The 21,078-nt window shown below is 40.3% G+C and overlaps 1 protein-coding gene across 2 annotated transcripts in view; it reads right to left on the bottom strand.

The window, feature by feature from the left end:
• The window catches only part of bcar1 (BCAR1 scaffold protein, Cas family member), a 101,186-nt gene that overhangs the window by 45,746 nt on the left and 34,362 nt on the right, over positions 1–21,078 (bottom strand). Inside the window, exon 1 of one of the 2 annotated variants that reach the window (XM_059335059.1) lies at positions 7,276–7,615. The exons of the other annotated variant lie outside the window; for it this stretch is intronic. Within the exon in view, the coding sequence (XP_059191042.1) occupies positions 7,276–7,287 (12 nt within the window). The 5' untranslated portion in view covers positions 7,288–7,615. Of the gene's footprint in view, positions 1–7,275; positions 7,616–21,078 lie in introns of those variants that run through there. 2 annotated transcript variants of the gene reach the window in all.

Genomic DNA, 21,078 nt, shown 5'->3' with positions numbered 1-21,078 from the left:
CACACCCTTTAGCGGCCCTGTGAGTGGTGGAACCTTTTCTCAGTATCTGTGCAAGGGCTGGAGCAAGGTTATTATAGTTAACGAAAACTAGAATTGAATAACTAACTAAAAGTGTATTGTAAGGTTACAAAACTAACTAAAACTGACAAAAATTATAGTGAATTCACAACCAAATTAAAACTAAAACTGATAAAAATTACGAAACTATTATAACCTTGGGCTGGAGCTGCAGTTCCTTAATCGACCATTTGAAGCTGGCTCCAAAAGGAGGTCAATCCCTATAGACCCCCATGTTAAATTGCCCAACTTTACAGCAGAAGTACACGTTTGCAGCCTGTTTCAAAAAATGTTTTGGTTTCTTTAGCTAATTTTGACCTTCATGACAACTGTGAGGGGGGTACATTTGTATATAACTCACCTGTTTAATTTATATTAAGGCTTAAAGTTAAGCATAACTCAGGGCATGGCCACTTTGAGTGACAGGTGGCTACCCTCACAGGTGGCTGGCCCAGGCTCCACCCCTTTGCCCCTTATTTTGGATTCACCAGGAGTTAGGAGGTGTCAACCACTGCCAGGATGGCAACAACTGAAGCCACCCACATTGAGCACATTTCGGCTCTTCAGAAACAAGCGGGTGAAGTCACAGAGACTACATACTGTCTATGGTCTGTCCTCGGGAATTCTTAAGTCCCTGTGAGTTATTTGGGGGGTGACCCTCCCAAAAAGGACTCTGATGTCCTTCTAAAGCTTCAATCCATGGTGCTTTCTGCGTACTTCACTAGAAACCTGTTTTTGTAAGGCATGCACTATAAATATGAATCAATATATAATGAAATTATAAACAGACGTGCATCAACAGGATCATTCTTTGCACCAAAAATACAAAAAAATCTGGCTTTTCCAAACAGCCCCAGCTTTATGTGCCCTGCTAAGTGCTAGTTAGGGCTGCTGCTTTAACAAGTGATGAACCCAGCTGAAGAATTCCTGCCTTCAGGCTATGACTAACAGCAGAAACAACAGCAGGGATTGTTTAGCCTCAAGCATAGGATAGGCTCCTGGGGGCGTGGCCTGAGTGTTGCTTAAGCTGTTGACAGACAACCCTGGTAGAAACTTATGAATAGCTGCCAGACGTGCGCCCGCACATGCTCGCGCACACACACACACACACACACACACACACACACAGAGTTGGCTGGTTCAAAGCACCTCCGCCTTGCACACAACAGAAAGAAATAAAGGGAGGAAGAAATTCCTACACAAGTAGAGCTGCTTTTACTATGCCTAAGATTTCATTTTGCATCAGTGAGTCAGTGCTAAACTAACTTTAATTTTAATCATACTCAATTGTGTCACTTCGCTGATTCAGTCTGACATGGTCATGCTTACCAATTCCTGTTTTGGGTGACATGTTCCTCCATTACATACCCTGTCCTGCTGCCAGAATGACTCATAGAACACCAAATATAGGTTAATCTGCTTCTGAAAATAGTCCCACAAAATGCACTATTTCCTCCTGTTTGGGAACTTGACAATGAAACTGTATATTTGCTACGCATCTGGTTTGGGGCTGAGAGCCACAGATTGGTACAGTATACATTCAAACTGCTTGTTAAGACAAATATGTAATCAGCCAATCACATGACAGCAACTCAATGCATTTAGGCATGTAGACATGGAGAAGACGAGCTGCTGAAGTTCAAAGAGAGCATCAGAATGGGGAAGAAAGGTGATTTAAGGGACTTCGAACGTGGCATTGTTGTTAGTCTGAGTGTTTCACAAACTGCTGATCTACTGGGATTTTCACACAAAACGTCCAACCTTGAAGCAGAAGAACACACTGGGTGCCACTCCTGTCAGCTAAGAACAGGAAACTGAGGCTACAGTTCACACGGACTCACCAAAATTGGACAAAAGAAGATTGGAAAAACGTTGCCCAAACCCTTAACCGTTGAATTTTGAACATTTTGGAGGGATTGTGACCCCACACCTTGAGTAATGAGTGTGTGCACCACAGAAGATCTGAATGTGTGTCCACAGAGCTGCCCACACCTGTGTTTAAGGGCTTTACTAACCTGCACTTACACAGGTAGCAAAGACTTGAGCTAAAGCCTGTGTCCACACCCCTGTGATCACCCAGTGTGTGTCTTTATTTCGCTATGATAAAGTGCTGAAGCCTTCATCTCTAAAACCGAACACAACTTACTGAAACCAGTGTGACGTGAAGCTGCATGAAAAGCACTAATGAATCAAAATTTGCATCAATATCTCCATGAAAACTGCTGGGAAAAACAACAAAACAAAGGTGTGTGTGGTTTAAAATGGTTTCCCAACCACAGGGGCGTAAATCTCCACACTGGTGAACCGTGACACTTTTGATCACTCACATAAATCTGTTGAGAAAGCTGCAGCTGAGACTGCAGTGTTGACTCTATGATTCAGCACTGAGCAGCAGGGAAAAACATCCAGTGATTCATAGCTTGTTGTTTGTCTGCTAACTGTACTCAAATGTACTGTGGAAGCAAAGCAGGGGCAGAGAAAAATACAAAAGTATGCACTGAATGCCTATTCAGCACAAGACTTTACATACTATAGCCTTGGTGTCTTAACCCCTTTAATAAACTGAATATTTTTGTGATTTTATCCATCACTATGGAAGAGAGGCCCTTTACTGTGAACCTTAAAACTCCATGAAGGTTTCCAGTTAGGATTAAAGATGAAATGTGCATAAAATTAGCCAATTTAATAAGCGCAATATCTGAGTTCTTCAAGTCTTCTGGAATTGGATTTCAATTGGGCAACTTTTGTCCTTATTATTATTCTTTTGGGTTTTCCAGCAGAGCAGAAACAGCTAATTACTTACTTTTTCTCAAAATGAGTTATTTAGCAGAATAATGAGTTAGGATCTTTAGATAATTAGTATCCTAATATTTGTAATTATTGAAATAGAAGTAAGTAATTATTCCAAGAAAGTTTCTCAATAAAAAGACTCACAGGAGTCTTCGTCATGTTAGTTAAATGTTCGCTACGTCAAAACTTATTTGGAAAAAGTGTTTCCATCTCCCATTTAGAATAGAATAGAATCGTTTTTATTGTCATTGCACAGAAGTAGAGCGAAATCTAAAAAGAGCAGCTCTCATTTTAGTGCAAACAGATAACAATAAATTAAACCTATAAAAAAGGACAATAAGAAGAAAAAGAGGTGGGGGGCAGGTCAGGATAAGACATAAGACAGAATTGTATGCGCATTTTCAAAAGTTTTATCAAATTTTGATGTTCTCATCAAGCTTTTCTCAGGCAAATCTTCATGATGGAAGCACAACTAGTTTAAATAAATAATTTCTGCTGTTCTAGATACATCCTCGCAAACCTTTAAAAAATAAATATTCTTCTCTCTTAAACATCTGAGCCTTTCAAAAAAAGCAGCATAATAGTCAACATTAGCTCACATTTTAGTCTGGACTGGAGCTTTTAGAACAGAACATCAGACTGTTAACCTTTAATATCGTTCTCAGGATTGGACACTTTTATGTACCAGCACATATAATAAAATAAAATGCAACATATTCCACTAGATCCTCAATATGCAGCATCGTTAATTTTAACTCAGGATGTACTTTTAACTGGTGAAAAACAGAGGTACAACAGGAGGGGCTCGACTAAAACCTGATGCTGCCAGATGGTTTGTGTATATGCTGTATATGTACAGGTGCATCTCAATAAATTAGAATATCATGGAAAAGTTTATTTAAGTCAGTAATTCAATTCAAAAAGTGGAAATAACACATTATATAGATCCATTACGCACAGAATGAAACATTTCATGTCTTAATCTATTTAATTTCTTCTAATTATAATGATTATAGCTTACATTTAATGAAGACCTAAAATTCAGTGTCTCAAAAAAAAAATTATATTACAAAAGACCAATTCTAAAAGTATGTTTAATATGTAAATGTTGGCCTCTGAAAAGTATGTCCATCTATATGCACTCAATACTTGGTTGGGGTTATTTGACTTGAACTACTGGAAATGGGCTTTTCCATCATATTCTAATTTATTGTATGAGTTGTTTAGTTGTTTAGTGTGAACACTAAAGTCTAAAACTGTCCCGTCTCTGGCGTCTCCAAAGCCTTTTCAGGTGCTTTGTGCAGTGTCCCAGAATCCCCTGGTATGCGGGTCAAAGGTGACTCTGACTACTGAGTCACGTTTGCTGGCATGTATGAGTCACACAGGACGACTTGTCCCTCTGTGCATGGACAAACTGTCAGGTGAAGTCAGGATCTGGCTAAAAAAGGTTTCATGGAGCACAGAACTTTACTGATGGACTATTCTGATTGGCTGATTCACTGCTCACTGACTGACAGACTCTCGGGGTGACACCTGTATGTGCTCTAACTCAGGGGTCAGTGAAGAGGACTCCGTTCGGTGGATCTGTGTGTTTGGTTTGGGAATTGGGGGTGGGCAACTAATCACCAGAACCAGAGCAACCTTGGGTGTCTGTGTGTGTGTGTGTGTGTGTGTGTGTGTGTGTTCTTGTGTGTGTGTGTGTGTGTGTGTGTGTGTGTGTGTGTGTGTGTGTGTGTGTGTGCGTGTGTCGTGCAGGAGACAGAATGGAATTCCTGCTGTAAGCCAGGCCTCCATGACTCAGTCAGTGAGTCAGGAGAAATACACGGAAAGAAATGTGTACTGACACATAGAGGACCACTCAAATACCGAGACTCATTCATCTTTATGTTCATCTCGCAATGCTCGAGCGGAACTGTGTGCATAATGTCTAAATATAAAACTAGCTGTAACAGAGACTGAGCATGCTGCACACACACACAAAAAATGTCTTCTTCCTCTGTGCCATAGAGCTCCACTGTCTTCCAAAAAACCATTCAACCACATCAATGAGCCACGCTGTAGCACTGGGAGACATGTTCCTCCATTACATACCCTGTCCTGCTGCCAGAATGACTCACAAGACCAACAAATATAGGTTAATCTGCTACTGAAAATAGTCCTCCAAAATCCACTTTTTCCTCCTGTTTGGCAGCTTGACAATGAAACTGTATATTTGTTAAATTTCTGGTTTGGGGGTTGGTACAGTATGCATTAAAACTGCTTGTCAACGCAATTACCTAATGAGCTAATCACAAGGCAGCAACTCAATGCATTTAGGTGTGTAGAAAAGGTGAAGACGAGCTGCTGAAGTTCAAAGCGAGCATCAGAATGGGGAAGAAAGGTGATTTAAGGGACTTCGAACGTGGCATGGTTGTTGGTCTGAGTATTTCACAAACTGCTGATCTACTGGGATTTTCACACAACACGTCCAACCTTGAGGCAGAAGAACACACTGGGTCCCACTCCTGTCAGCTAAGAACAGGAAACTGAGGCTACAGTTCACACGGACTCACCAAATTGGACAATAGAAGATTGGAAAAACATTGCCTAGTCTGATGAGTCTCGATTTCTTGTAAAAGAATTTGACGTAAACAACATGAAAGCATAGCTCCATCCTGCCTTGTATTAACAGTTCAGGCTGCCGGTGGTGTGATGATGTGGAGGATATTTTCTTGGTTCACTTTGGGCCCCTTAGTACCAACTGGGCATGGTTTAAACACCACAGCCTCCCTGAGTATAGTTGTTGACCATGTCCATCCCTTTACGACCACAATATAGCCTTTTTATTAGGCCTGTGTTTAAGATTTAACCAAGGTAGGTTGATTGACATTTTGATTAAAATAATAATCAACTAATTGGGCATGAATAAGGCTTTCATCCCAGTTACTATCATAAAAGCTGTGCTGTGTGCTTAGTAGCTACAAGAAAAAAACAGGATGTGACATGGTACGTCTGTCTGTGTGACACAGTTGTGGGCCTAAATTTAAAAAAAATAAGTCATGGGCATTTTTTTAGTCCCAGTCTGTCCCTGTAGGTAAGCTACCGGGTTCAGGCCCCGATCCTGAAACCAGCAGATCTACTGGTTGACATGTAACATGCCTTTTTTTCTTTAAAGGATTAATGCAAAAATAAATGTGACACTACATGTGAGAGTTAGTGGACACAATATGGCAGTGTTGTACAGTCAATGGAAAGCTTTTACATGGCTGCCTCTGAGTCGACTGTTATTTTATATTAATTACACACTAATTACCGGCGTGTAATTACTCGTTACACACACAGCGATCTGCTCCTCAGTAATTCACTGTCTGCCACATTCCTGGCTGTGTAGTTACCCCAAACACACACACACACACACAAAAACCCAGTGGAATGACATGAGCAGTGAGCCAACGCTGACGCAGAAGCCTTTCAAACAATAGCAGGGAAGGACCAAACCAATATTCTCTTCCTCCAGTCATCCAGCTCTCTCTCTCTCTGTTTTACTAAATCAATGTCATATTCAATACTTGCACATATCATCTTGTCGTGCCTCTCTTTCTGCTCTCCTTCACTTTTTGTTCTCATTTTACTCAAGCGTTTTTCTCTTTCGACCGACTGATCGGCTGCCTCTGTCCTCTGGCCATAAAACCTTCATTTCTCTCCACTTTCCTCTGAGTCAGCAGAAAGACAGACCATGGCTCTCTCTCTCTTTCTCTCTCTCTATTCTCTCTTTCTGCTATAAACCGGGCGACAGCTCTCTACTATGTGTTCACATTCTGTGTTGTGATGCATTCAAGGAAGAAAGTTTAAAAAAGAAGCAGTGCAGTGTGTGTTTAGGATTCAGTAAGGAAAGCTCTCAAGGGGATTACAGGAATCCAGTCACACACTTTTACTGAATTCTTCTTCTAGTAGTCAGATATGCAAGCTAAAAACTCTTTCCACACAAAGACAAGAGGCTGGGAGAACAGGATAAACTTTTATCAACTTCTTTTTCTCTCTGCACATTCCTTTACAGGACAGTGAAGTGTACTGACTTTAAACCCTTACCACACACACACACACACACACACACACACAAACACACACCCTGCTGAGAGCCAACAAAAGGTAGGAATCCGCAGAGAAAATGTTAACTCCAGTTTCCCTCTCCTCCCCCTTCAGATTTTCCTTTTCTTCATACTTAAACCCCCCCCACCCTCTCGGTCCATGCACAGCTGGGGCATAGCAGGTCCTGCTTAAACACTCACACACACACACACTGAACCACAGGGGATGAAGCAGAAGACAAACACCAAAAAAGGCACAGGATTTTTTTAAAAACTCTAATTGCCACAGCAATTATTCAGCATGCACACTGAAAATCTCCTTCTCTCTCTGTCTCTCTCTCACACACAAACACACACTCACCAGATAGTTCATTTTGTCCCTGCTGCAGTAAGCGGCTGTGTAACTCCGGGGCAGGGCTGTAGCTCAGCCCCTGTGAGACACTTTGCCAACTTGCTCCTTTGCGGAAAAGTAGATCCCAAAAGATCCCAAAACTCCTCCAGGTCTCCTCCTCCGCCCTCCTTCCTTTCTTCTTATGCCCTTCTGTCCTCCCTCTCTCTGTCCTTGTGTCTTGTTCAGTCTTGTTTCAGCAGTCAGGCAGATCCCGACACATTCTGCCGCTCCGTGATCTCACACAGCAAGAATGAGACTGCTGCTTGGCCCATTTACTTCTACCCCACTCGCCCCTTCTTTCTCCCTTGATCTCCCTCTCCCTCTCCCTCACTCGCCTGAGGAAAAAAAGGGAGGAGTGTGTAACCCGACACGTCACTTCCTGTTGGATCCTCATATTCCCTCTATCCAGTCTGGCCATTGGCCCGAGGAGCTCTTCTCATGCAAACAGGCTCTGCCCTCCCACTGTCCCTGCTCCCCCCTCTCTCTCTCCCCCTGGCTGTGGGAGACTGTCAGTGCTTTGGAAAGCTGCTGAGACACACTCACACTGTGCATAGGAGCATAAGGCAACATGACCTCATCAGAGTGTCTTCACCCTCAGATTGGCGCCTTAAATAGCTGCTAACTAACCTGAAGCTGTATACAAAATCACGTTCCACCATGACAGCAAACAGTATGACAGATCATCTGTACCCATATTAGAAAAGTTCAGTAATAGGGCTTGGCAATAATATATAAAATCTTCTATATCGATAACATGTCCATAAAGATATATATCAGAATGTAACACTCTGGTAATTCAGAAACAGAACAGTAAATTAAATAAGCACGTGGGAAAGCCTATTGTATATTCCATGATCCATGTAAGCAAACACCTCTCTGTTATCCTCCCATGTGCAAGGAACAGAACATAAAGCATCATCCAAATGATATTATGATTGTCATAATGTAGTTGCTGGGTATGCAACATTGTGATGAAAAGTGGGAATCACCAGAGGCCCCACAATATGATTTTTATCCTGATACAATATTATTGAGATTTTAAGCATTTTGCGATATGGTGAGTATTGCGTCTGACTGACCAACAACGTATTCAGTCAAACTGAACTTAACTGAAATCAAACATGTATGGACGACAACAACTGCAGCATTTTCTCAAACTGTACTCAATTTTAAGCTTCACTGCTCTGAATTTTTTTTGAATGAAAAACAAAAAAAAGCCTAACTTAGCAGCGTTATTTCGACAACTTGCCTACATGATATCCTGATGCACATGGTGCCTGTAGATTCCTTAGATCTAGTTTCATATGATATTTGGTGGCCATGAATCGATATATTATTTCCACACAAAATATCTAGATACTATGCTGTATCGATTGTTCCCCCACCTCTAATATATATACACTCATATAGCCATTTTCTTATGTACACCTGATCAACTGCTCGTAAATGCAAATATCTAATCAGCCAATCACATGGCAGCAACTCAATGCATTTAGGCATGTAGACATGGTGAAGACGAGCTGCTGAAGTTCAAAGCGAGCATCAGAATGTAGAAGAAAGGTGATTTAAGCGACTTTGGTTGTTGGTCTGAGTGTTTCACAAACTGCTGATCGAACAACCATCTCTAGGGTTTATTTCAAAATATCCAGTGAGCCTTGATGCCTTGTTGAAGCCAGAGGTCAGAGGAGAATGGCCAGACTGGCTGGAGATAATAGAAAGGTAGCAGTAACTCAAATAACCACTCATTACAACCAAGGTATGAAGAAGAGCATTTCTGAACGAACAACACATTCAACCTTGAAGCAGATGGGCTACAGCAGCAGAAGACCACACCAACACTTTATTATGTAAACCTTGCTAGCTAATAAAGTGCCGGTGAGGATATATATATATATATATATATATATATATATATGTATATATATATATGTTGATGTATGTTTGATGTACGTCTTGACTGCTGCCGCATTCTCTGTGTTAGGACATTTCTATTTCCATGTAAATAACTTGTTGGACTTCTGTATCAGGAGGACAGGAGTTCATGACTTAATGACAAACACATAAGTGTCAATATCGGCACTTATCTCTGACCCCCCAACACACAGACACAGGTCATGACCCTACTTTGTGAGGGGACCTTTACAAAATAGTGGAAGAGTTTTCCAACAGAAATAGAGGTCTAGTTCCTTTCTTATGACCCAGGTGTTGGTCGCTCAAATTACATACGTCACATATTTTCTGTCTTGGTTCACATTGATCAAACGAACAGTCTCACAAATGTAACGCCTCTGTTACTACCTCCAAAGGCGGAACAGGGCTGGGATCAGTGATGATCAGTGATGCAGAAGATATTTGGCCTGTTTTGTGTTTTGGAGACAATTTTGGAACACTTGAGCAAGAACTGGAAGAGTGCTCAAACATAGTGGACATACAAAGACTCTTTTAGACGATGATTAAGATTGCGTAACTAGGCAACTGCCAAACCCTGTGAGAACACTATGGACCATCAATAACCAATAAGCACTGCTCATTATCATTCATATTGAGACAGAACAAGTGGGGGAAAAGTGAGCCAACAGAAGAAAAAGCTAAAAATGTATAAAATGGGAAAGGAAAGATAAAGGCACACTGGACGTTAAACTCTGCAGAGAGATCTCGAGGTGAGATGTTTTTTAACTGGTTCGATAGTAAAGTCTAGATGACACTAAGGTCACTTTCACAACCCAAGTCCGTTTGGTTAGTCTGAATCAGAGTGAAATTGATACATTTGGTTTGTTTTGTATTTAGCCTAGTTTGCTTCTCAGTGCAGAAATGTAGTAAAACAAAAAGATTTGAAGAGGGGCGTGTAAGAAGGTAAAGGGCTGGAAATCTACTCACTCTATTACTTCTTATTGGTTGAGAAGTTGGCGCTGAAGAAATGTAAACACAGAAGTATACAAAGCAACGTGGAACCAATAAACAGAGTATGTCTGATTATACCGGCCGTGATCTGCTCTGGTGTTCCGACCAAAATAATTTGGAAGGAAACGCTCAGAACGAGCTCCTGTTGAGGCTCCGGGTCATCAACAATGTGTTGTCTATTATTTCCACAGACGATGTGCTGCGATCAGACACCTGTATAATCAGATAAGGCAACCTTGATGCACTTCTACCACAATCTGCTGTTTTGAGCAATATGTTAATAATTCTGCAATGACAAATTAGCTTTAGCTCAGTGGTAGCCTACAGAGTGAAACTGAAGGACACAAATGTAATCTTTATTCTATTATCTGTGTAAATCTCACCGCGCAGGTAGCCCACAATCCACTGCGTTTTGGTTCATTTCCTTTAATTGGGTCGGATTCTGGTCGGATTATGTTCACAGTGAATTGAACCGCACTAGGGTCTGTTTGGAAACAGACCAAGAACCTCTCTGCAAGTGGTCTCGGACCGGTTGTTCTGGTTTCGCACCAGAATACGACTGGAGCGTTCACATCAACCAAACAAACCGCAACAAGGATTAAACCGCACCAGACTTCTTTTGAAACGGACTAAACTTTCGGTTGTGAAAGCACCCTAAATGACCTTCACTGAAACCAGGTTTCAGTTGTAAACATGCAATGATTCTAAAGGCCACCGCCACATAATGCAGTGATAACAGGCTGTTGTCATATAACGTATTTCTTTGAGATCATGCTGCAAATGTAGGATGTCCAAATACGGCCCTGCACCCTGTGGTCCTCGTTGTGTCTCCTCCAAATTTGAAGAACAGTCAGGACATTGTTTCTGATACTGACCAGCCTGGTGCTGAACATTCCTCACACCTACACACACACTTCACCCTCCATGACCTGCACTGCCCTCTCTGACCGCCACACTCTACAACAACAGCCTCTGTCACACTGACCTACAAGTGACAAACGCATGCCACACACACATGCAAGAACAGAAAGCTTTCATTGAGGATTAAGTGATGTAGGTCAATGTGAATCTGAATATGGTAATGCTCTCCGCTGGGAAGTGGCTTCAGGAACACTCAGTTTGTGTGTCTTCACTCTCAGTTGTGGAGCTTCGGCTCAACGCTGTCAGTCAAGTCCATGATGCTGTAAAAAGAATCCATGTATTTGGACAGCTGTCAGGTGAACAACCATTTGAATGTCTTCATAAGGTGCACCTTTACTCCTGGACCAACACCAAGGTGAAAAATGGACAAGCAAGTGGTTATGATGTATCCTGCACATCTTCAGCAGGGACATAAAGAATGTTTGTAGGCCAACCCGGACGTAGCATCTCCATGGGGTCAACTGAGAAATCACTCATGGGATTTCTGCATTGGATTTTGAATCATGGCAGAAAATAAGCTCTGTGGCAAACACATTTCTCATGCTGACAATCTAAATAAAGGCGGACTAGTCAGAGAGTTCCTGTCTGTGTCCGGTGTGATGACATTTAATGTCCCAGACAACCACTGTAGTCTCATTTAGCCACTTCTTTACAACCGTCTTTTTAAGGACACGAAAAAACTTCCAAATTCACAAGTGGGGGTATATACAGACACATTTTTTGTCGTACAACAAAACATGACCAGCTTCTTCAGCTTGTGTTAACCACAGACCTTATTTCAGGCATCTAACCACCAACCCATTCAAAATCCTTATTAAGTTTGACAGGTTAGACGCCAGGGAGCTAAAATGCTAACTTACTTCCTGGTTTAAGAACTTAATAATTACTTTATTATTTATTTTATTTATTTATAGTACAGTGTCCTTAAGTGTTTATAAAGAAGCTCATAAATAAAATGAATTATTATAATTATTATTCTGTGGTGGTCCATAGAGTCAAATCAATTTCTGTTTTTGTTGTCATTATGACACGTTATTGTGAATTAAACAGTAGCCTACATCAGCAACCTGTGCCAACAGCATCATGGCACTAAATTTCCCACACATAGACTTTACTTGGTCAGGACGAGGTATATTAACGGCAAAATATCAGCTGAAAAAAGTTAGCATTTATGGTTTTCATATTTTTTTTAAATCTGGTTGTAATATGACAACATGATGATATTACGGATCAACTACTGTCTGACAGACCATGTGCAACTTATTGCTTAGCTGAGGCAGGCAACATGAAGCAGATCAGCAGGGTTGGATAGGAGCACGTTGTGTTTTTTAGGGTAACAAGTTAGTCTCTGAAACTTTACCAATATGGATATTTTAAGATGAGAGAGGTTAGCCACGCTCTCTTCTTCTCCTTCTTCTTCTGTTTATTGCCACTTGGCAAACCTGCTTCGAGTTGCAATACCGCCAAGTGGACTGGAGTCACTAAACTCTAAATCACCTGAGGCAACACCTAGTTGTAAAAACTGGTAAAGTGTCTTGTCTGGTGTTTGGCTTAATAAAGATTTTTCCATGTTAAGATAGAATATGTGAGATGTTCAGATTTGAACTTTCCATAGATAAGCACAATGCACACAACCCTTACCCTGTTGTCTTTTTTGTAGTGATCCGATTAACAACCACCATGGAAATAAGTCTGGTTTCTGGTTTGTCACTTTAAATTTTTCCCTGGAGAAAGTCGTTTTCAAGTGTCAATACAAGCATGTAACCAGGTTTTAAATTGGCTTTTTACATGTGAGCACCAAATTGTCATTTTCTGTTTCGTTTTCTTAGTGAAATGGTTTTCTTATGTACACATGAACAGACTGATTGTCAACTATGGTTCTACTGTCATGCTGTTGTCTTGCTTTCCTTCCTACTAGCTGTTGTTTTTTGTCTGGAGGTATGAAACTGGAACGTCCTTGAATGCCAATAAGACACGAAAAGACAAAATGTGACAGACTAAGACCATGTTGAGACCTACAGTACATCACCCCTGATTCATTTTAAAGAGATCTCCTCACTGATGCAGTATGAAAACTCACACAAAATTCTCCAGAAAACAAAAGAAATCTGGCCAAAAAGTTAAACCTGGCTCAACTCTTGCTGCAACACAATGTGATATAATCCAACGAGGCGGGCACGCATTCCTGGTAGATTACTGTATAACATGAACAGGGTTAACTCCACTGTTGACCTGGTGAATAATAAAATGACTGCAGTGATTTCACTGTGGAGTGCTTTGGTGTTTCTTTCAAACTGCACTTCTGTGTTTGTATTCTCATCATCCCACCAGCACCTCAAACAACACCCACCCACCAACCAGCCTGAATGCTCAGTAGCACTAACACCTCTGTTGTTCTACTGGCTACCACATGAACATTGTGGGTTTGCTGGTCAGCTTCTTCTGGAAAAGGTATCAAGTCTGAGAACAATATCATATATCAGTACAAAGTTTTATTTCAAAAATACTGCATCATCCTTTTGATATAGTATACGTTTGACATTATATTTGTTTTATTTTGTTATTTATTTATTCATTTACCTTTATTCCTTGATTACAAGACCATAAGCTGTATAAATATGCATGTAATTTTCAGTGGTCAAAAGTAACTCAGTACATTTACTGAAGTACGTGCAATTTTGAGGTTTATTTCCATTTTATGTGTCTTTATACTTATATTCCACTACATTTTGAGGCAAATATAGTACTTTTTACTCCACTACATTAAGCTGACAGGTCAAAATTTAACATAAAAACATGATCAAATTTAAGTGATTAGACATTAGTTGTTAAAAGCCCTACCTTGAGAAAATTGAAATGCTTCAATAATAATCCAGTAATATATTTAGAGTATGTAGAATATAACACTGTAAATTGCTCCATTCTGCATACAGAGTACTTTTACTTTTGATACTTTAAGTACCTTTTGATGCTGATACTTTTGTACTTTTACTTCAGTAAGTTTTGAATGCAGGGCTTTTACTTGAAGAGGAGTGATTTCAGTGGAGGTATTAGTACTTTTACTTAATTAAGGGATCTGAATACTTCTTCCACCACTGGTATTTTGTGATGTCACCTGTATGTTTCATTACAGCCTAAATGCAGCTCAATGTGAGTCTCCAGCTGTCACCATCTTGGCAGTGCCTGACTCTTACTCTTAAGGGCGAAAAGGTGGAGCGTGGGTGAGCTGAGGTGGGCTGGATGCAGCTGTGAGGCACCTGTGACAGCACCTGCTGAAATTAGCTTTAAAGACCAAAACAGAATAGAAGGATGTTGGGCATTTTAACATGAGGCCATTGGGATTGACTCCCGTTTAGAGCCAGCCAGCCTTCAAGTGGTAATTTGAATTTGAATGTTAAACCTGCTATCCACAATCAGGGACTTTTTTAATGGGTCAGGTCTTGAGTCTGGACCAGCATGTTAACAATTTGGTTCGTTCATGCTTTTACAAACTCAGAAATATTGTCAAACTCAGACCTATTGTACCAAGACCGATACGAAATTATTGTGATTTTAAGCATATATATATATATATATATATATATATATAAATATATATATATAAATATATATAGCTCCTTCTCTCTGGAACTCTATCTCCCAAAAGTACAGACACTTTTAAGAAGCAGCTTAAGACCCATTTGTTTAGACTTGCTTTTGCTTGACCGGCTTTCTCTGTTGCCTTGTTGTGTATACATATTTCCCTCTATTGTTTTTCTTTTTTCTTTCCTTTTCTGTTGCTTTCTTTTATTCCATTGTGAAGCAGTTTGGGATGCTCTGCTCATGAAACGTTTTTTTATTACTATTATTTGAGGAACTGCAGCTTTAGGCCAACATTTCATCCACTGAGAAGTCGACAACTAATTGTCATTCCTGTGTGTTGCTCAAAGGGGCTTTCAACTATGTTTATCACTGTGAGGCCCAAATTTTGGAAATCGTACACATTGTCTGTAGCCTTGCCTGAAAAAAATAAATGAATTCCTCTTTTACTTCCAAATCTAAAGCCTTCACTCCAGTGGAGATTGAATCTAATCTAAAATAAAAGCAGATGAATAACAGTGTGTGGATGAGCATCTCCTCTCAGCAGCTAACACACGCTAACTGATGAGCTACGACTGTGTGTGTGTGTGTGTGTGTGTGTGTGTGCGTGCGTGCGTGCGTGTGTGTGTCTTGAGACTGTGTGTCCATCCCTGAGCGCAAAAAAAATACAAATAACCTCCTCTATCTGATCTTTCTGATATTGGTGAACTACTGATATCTCCACTACATCACTCACCACATGCAGACAGAGCTTCACATTGGTTTCACAGAAATTCTAATAACTTTGACATTTAGTGCTAAAAACCTCAGGCCAAACGTTAGGGTAGTTATTTTTAAATTACCACAAGCAGCAGTGATGGGACAAAAGGATCATTGTACTGATATGAAATGGCATAACACACACGCACACAGACGTATAATAAGATGGGTGTTTGTCCCAATATGACATTTGTTTCCTCTGATCTTGTGTGTTGAGTCAGTCATTTTTAATACTTGAGAATCCAGCAAAAGCTCTCAGTAGGCTGCACAGACAGGGTGTGTGCGAGTGTGTAAGGAGTGTGTAATCATGGCTGGGAAGGCACATGCTGCTGCTGTTTGTGATCAGCAGCTCATTTGAATTTTTACTCCATTTTTTTCTTCACTGTCTAAAAGCAGATGCATTTTCAGAGCACTGCTGATCCAAGACTCGCTACTGTAACAATCAGTTCTCCCTCCAACATCCTCCATATTGTGCTGTTATACATCACTGTGGGATATGAAAACACACACACGCAAATCACTGTCATGCTCTGAGTCCAGTTTATAGTATGAAAAAAATATCTTTATATTATATTCTTTATCTATCTTTTCATATCGTCCAATCTCGATTATTATCACAATTTTTTTATATTGTCTTTAAACTGCCAGTTTTAAAGCATCTGTACTGAAAACTAAATAAACTAGAGATTAGTTCAATATTTTATTAACATGCAAAGTAAATCAAGCAAATTAAATAAGATAAACACAGAAAAGATGTTTCTCTGCAAGTTTTCATGTCCCACGCTTTTGAACACACCATAGCTGTTCCAGCGCTATTGAATGCACCATACCTGTTTGCGAATTGCAGTGCTGTGAATGTTAGTTTTCTCTTGATTTCTTTACCCTTTCCCAACATTCACCTGTTCCTTCCTGGTTTATTGCTCCAAGTCATGGCTGACATCTATTTTGCTGCCCTTAGTTCTGCGTTCGGTCTTGCTGTTTACTTTTCCAGCAATTTACAAACAGAATTGGAGCAGGAAAAGGTTGACTCTGATTGGCTGTTGTCACACACATTTCCGTCATGTTTGATCGAGTAAATATGCTTTATTTATCATTAACTTTCTCAGTGTTTTATTGTTATTGTTGAATAACTGTGGGTGTTAATGGAAGTGAACACAAGAAAAAAAAAATCTGTGCGAGTCAAAGTAAACACAACATCCTGACAGCTGTATCTACATTACTTACAAATTAAAAAAAGATATTCACCTCCAGCATTTTAACACACCAACATCATTACTAATAAAGTTTTGATTCATGTTGTAATTCAGTTGACTGCAATCCAAACAAAATCACGTGGTACGGCACACATTGCACTGGAGTAATTATTATTATCTAAAAAAATTGTTTTTCTAGTTATTGAATTAAGAATCGATTTTCCAGAATGAAACTGTAGCACAACAAATCACGATGAAATTGGATGATGAGATTCACAAAGATTCCCACCAGTACAGTGTATTATTTCCATACGGTATGTATTCGGCTTTAAGTTCAGTCCAACTTCTTGTAGTCAGTGTTCTCTGCGACCTGTTAACATTTTACCACCTGGTGCTCCACATGCAGGTCACTCACCCTGGAAACACTCATCAGCCGCATTTCCACTGTCATGCCAAACACGGGTGAGCTGCTTTCCTTTGTCACTTCCCGTTTTTGATTGGCGGGGCCAGTTTCCAGGTGCTAAAAGCCCATCATGGGCCAAGCAGGACCATCTGAGGTGGAGTTAAAGTCATGGGCTTACCCAAATCATGTTCACTAAATGAGTTACTGTCTATAAAAATTGCATGGACATGCTGACTGGCTGTTTTGTTGTTGTTCACAAAAAGACTGCTCAAGATATAGTCTTTCTTTTGGATTTATACAAAGTCATACATTATGATTTAGGAGAATAATCTGTATTAGAAGCCACATCTGTTAAATAACAATCAGTCACCTGCTCTACATGGATGACATCAAGCTGTATGCTAGGAATTAGCAAGAAATCAGCTCATTGATCAACACCACCAGGCTCTACTGCAATGACATAAGCATGTCATTCGATCTAGACAAGATCAAGTGTGGTCAGACAGAATCAAAGAGAGAAAATAAGATCACAAGTGAAGTGGTGGAGCTACCGGAGGGCAGAATAGGAGATGTTCAGGTCAGCTACAAATATCTTGTGACCCCACAGGCAAATGGCAATCATGAGGAGACTGCAAGAAAGTCAACCACAGCTTAACACCTCCAGAAGGTCCGGCAAGTCCTGAAAAGTCAGCTGAATGGCAAGAACAAGATCCAAGCCATCAACATGTACATGGATATAGCAAGAAAATGGCCACACATGATAGACAGCTCAGTGAATGCTTCAGACTGGCAGACAGCACAGAGGCACTAATCCTGGACGCACAGGAGCACGCCCAAAACACAAGAGCCATAGAGACCAGAGTCTCCTACAGCAGGCCCCTGAGACAGTCCAGCAAATTATAGCAGGGTGTAAGATGCAATGGGACAATGTACAGGAAGATCTGTACCCACTGTGGATTAGAAGTGCCCAAATCCCAATGGGACATACCACCGAAAGTAGGGACTTCAGATTCCAGGCTGACAAACAGTAACTGGCTAACCAATTGAAGATAGTGGTGGTGGACAAACAGCAGAAGAGGGCAGTAATAGAAGATGTGGTGACACCAGCTGACAGTAACATCAGGAAGAAGGAACGCACAGATATATGTATAAATATGTTATATATATATGAATAGAGTAAGTAACATTTACCAGAATGGAACGTGCAAGTGAATTCATAAAGGAAGCTTTTTGTTCAAAAGGCTTCTGCAGTCGTGTCCCTCATGCCTCCATCCTGGAGGTCAACAGTCTTTTTATCAGCTACAATCTCTTTCAATATGGGACTGCACAGTGTGAATGCATCCTATTCACTGCACAGTAAGAGCCATTCAGAGCTGTCTGGGCCATTATCATAAAACTGTGGCATGAATGCCACCCAGTCAGTGCAACATAAAGAAGACAAAACATACTGGACAGTGGACACCTATTGAAAAGCGATACACAGTAGATCCAGCATGTCTTTACAGTGCTGTTTCAGGCAGTTAGCAGTTTGTCTGGTACAACACTCTGTAAGTATTTGTGATTTGTGAACTGGAGCTAAACTTGTGAAGGTAGTGATTATGGATGGGTATCGAACCTCAATATTTTTTTGATACTACCAGATATTGTGTCGATAGCAAAATGAAATGGAATGAAACTCAAAAAAGGTATTCAAAAAGTATTGTTTAAATAAAAACGTCATATTTCAGCTATGTGATTACACTGAAACATTCTCACAGACTGACACAGTGGAGAATCAGTCATGCCAGAGGCTACACTTTGTTCTTCTCTGTCAGACAATCAGCTCTTTGACAGTGAAGCAAAATGACAGCCACTGTAGGGAACATCACACACACAGCCTATGGGATGTGTCAAGCATCGACCTATTCACCTTTGCGTGTCTCACACCATCGTCTCTGTGTAGTGAGCGCTCTCTCCTTCTGCAGCCACTACATTTAAATCTGCACACTGAAGTCAAGTACTGCTACCACTGGTACAAATATTGCTTCTGTGTCACTTCGCTTACTTGTACTACAAGCTCTGCTATTTTTCAAATGCCATCATTTCTTTTATATACTGATGTGGATCAGCCAATTAGCTTGTTTGAAATGCATAGTGACTAATCGCAATGTAAACATTTGTGAGCCTCAGTGACCTATAGTTACCCATCACACCCAGATCATTGCAGAAGCAGGATTCCATTTCAAAGCTACAACTTTTTTTTTACCACTTCTACTACAACAAATGCATCTACTACCACTTCTATAGTTACACTTACATCACACACATAAGGAGTGACATTTTATACATCTCAGATAATTTTCTGCTGAATATATTATTTTTTTTGCTCAAGCGGTAACCTCCAGGTCTGAGCAGTGACGCAAACCAGGAAGTGCCTTAAGCTGCATTCTACCAAAAATTCCAACAAAGGTTGCAGAAGCATTTGGGTTTGTCAATCTTCATACAAAATGAGAAAACTTCTCACTTGATTTATTACCTCAGAAATAAACACTATGGTCTCAATTGCAGTAAAAAAATATTTTTCAAGATAATTTGATGTTAATTGTGTAAATAATGGCCCCATTTAGAAGAAAATAGAAGACAAAGAATCATATGATTTGGGGCGTGGCTACCTTTAATTGACAGGTGGCTAACAAGGTGAGCAGTCATCAGGAGAGAAGAAAAGCAATGCGTATCCATGGCAACGTGTCGATCAGCTTTCTTGAAAAGAAGGAACATTTGGTCTCATAACTTTTACCCTTTCAAACTGTATTTTCACTTCAATTATTTTGAACATATTGTTCAGTTTAAAAATCTTTTTGTTTGTGTGTTTGCGTTTGGTTGGACTAACAGACACTCCAAGGAGTGGCTGTTCATTTTTCTTAGGTAAGTGACATACATTTTGTTTTTGTTTTTTGCTAGCCAAAGCTAACATCCCAGTTAATGCTCCAATTATGCTAACATGAATTAGCAGCGGCTTCTCTCAGTCAGGTTGAGGTGTAGAGAGGCGTGTAGTCAGTGTCGTCAGATCCCTCGCACTCCTCCACAGTCCAAATATGGTCTGCTCCCCGTTTCGGAAACAAGATGGCAAATCACGATGTCGACAATTGTAACGCTGAACTCGATGCTTCTAATTGGCAGTCCACAAACCAATGGGTGACGTCACGGTGACTACGTCCATTATTTATACAGTCTTTGGTCCACTACTGGCACAGTGTTAATAGGTAGTAATGGCAGTTGAACAAACTGCAGACTTTCACTCGTTCCAGGAGAACGAGGTTTGTGTCTAGTGTGAAAAAAAAAATTAAATGATTTTTTTACGCAACTTACGTGGCTCACGTCACCCCCTAACTACTTCACTTAAGGCATTTACGTACATTTATTTACAGTTTAAACTGTCTTTTATAACATCTTACCAGGGACTTTTTGCCCTAAACCTAGGTCAGTATTTTTTTAGCCTAATTCAGCAAAGCTGCAGCCTTTTTTTTAACAAATGTGAACCATACATGTATGTAAAAGGACGTGTGTGCTATTTTAAGCATGCCCCGCTGTACCGTGAGCCACTTTTGACAAACAGCCTATTCTGACATTTAGGTTGGATCTAGAGCTTGTTGGTTTTATAAGGCAGCTATCATCTCAGTTTGATCAGAATTCAAAGAATTGGCAGCCCACAGTGGGGAGAACATGCTCAGGCCACCATTAAGAGACAGACAGCAGCTCAATGAGCCTTGTCTGCATATCAGTTTGCACAGATTTTTCCAGACACACGCAGCAACAATCCACACAGTATGCAGCCTCATTTAGTGGTTACATCACACTGATTAGCACTCCAAGCTCACAATCTTGCAGTGAAGAAAAGGTGTGAACCAAATGTAATGAAGATTAATTAATTAAACTCTGTGCTTACTATGTGGACAGAATATGGTTTACGGTTTATGAGTCTATCTGTGATACAGCAGATGAGGACTAGCTGATATCTACAGTATATTGATCATGGCT

This window comes from Centropristis striata, chromosome 6 (assembly GCF_030273125.1).
Source record: "Centropristis striata isolate RG_2023a ecotype Rhode Island chromosome 6, C.striata_1.0, whole genome shotgun sequence".
NCBI classification, from domain to species: domain Eukaryota; kingdom Metazoa; phylum Chordata; class Actinopteri; order Perciformes; family Serranidae; genus Centropristis; species Centropristis striata.
The sequence above is the reverse complement of the archived record's forward strand: the minus strand, read 5'-3'. Positions and strand labels throughout refer to the sequence as shown.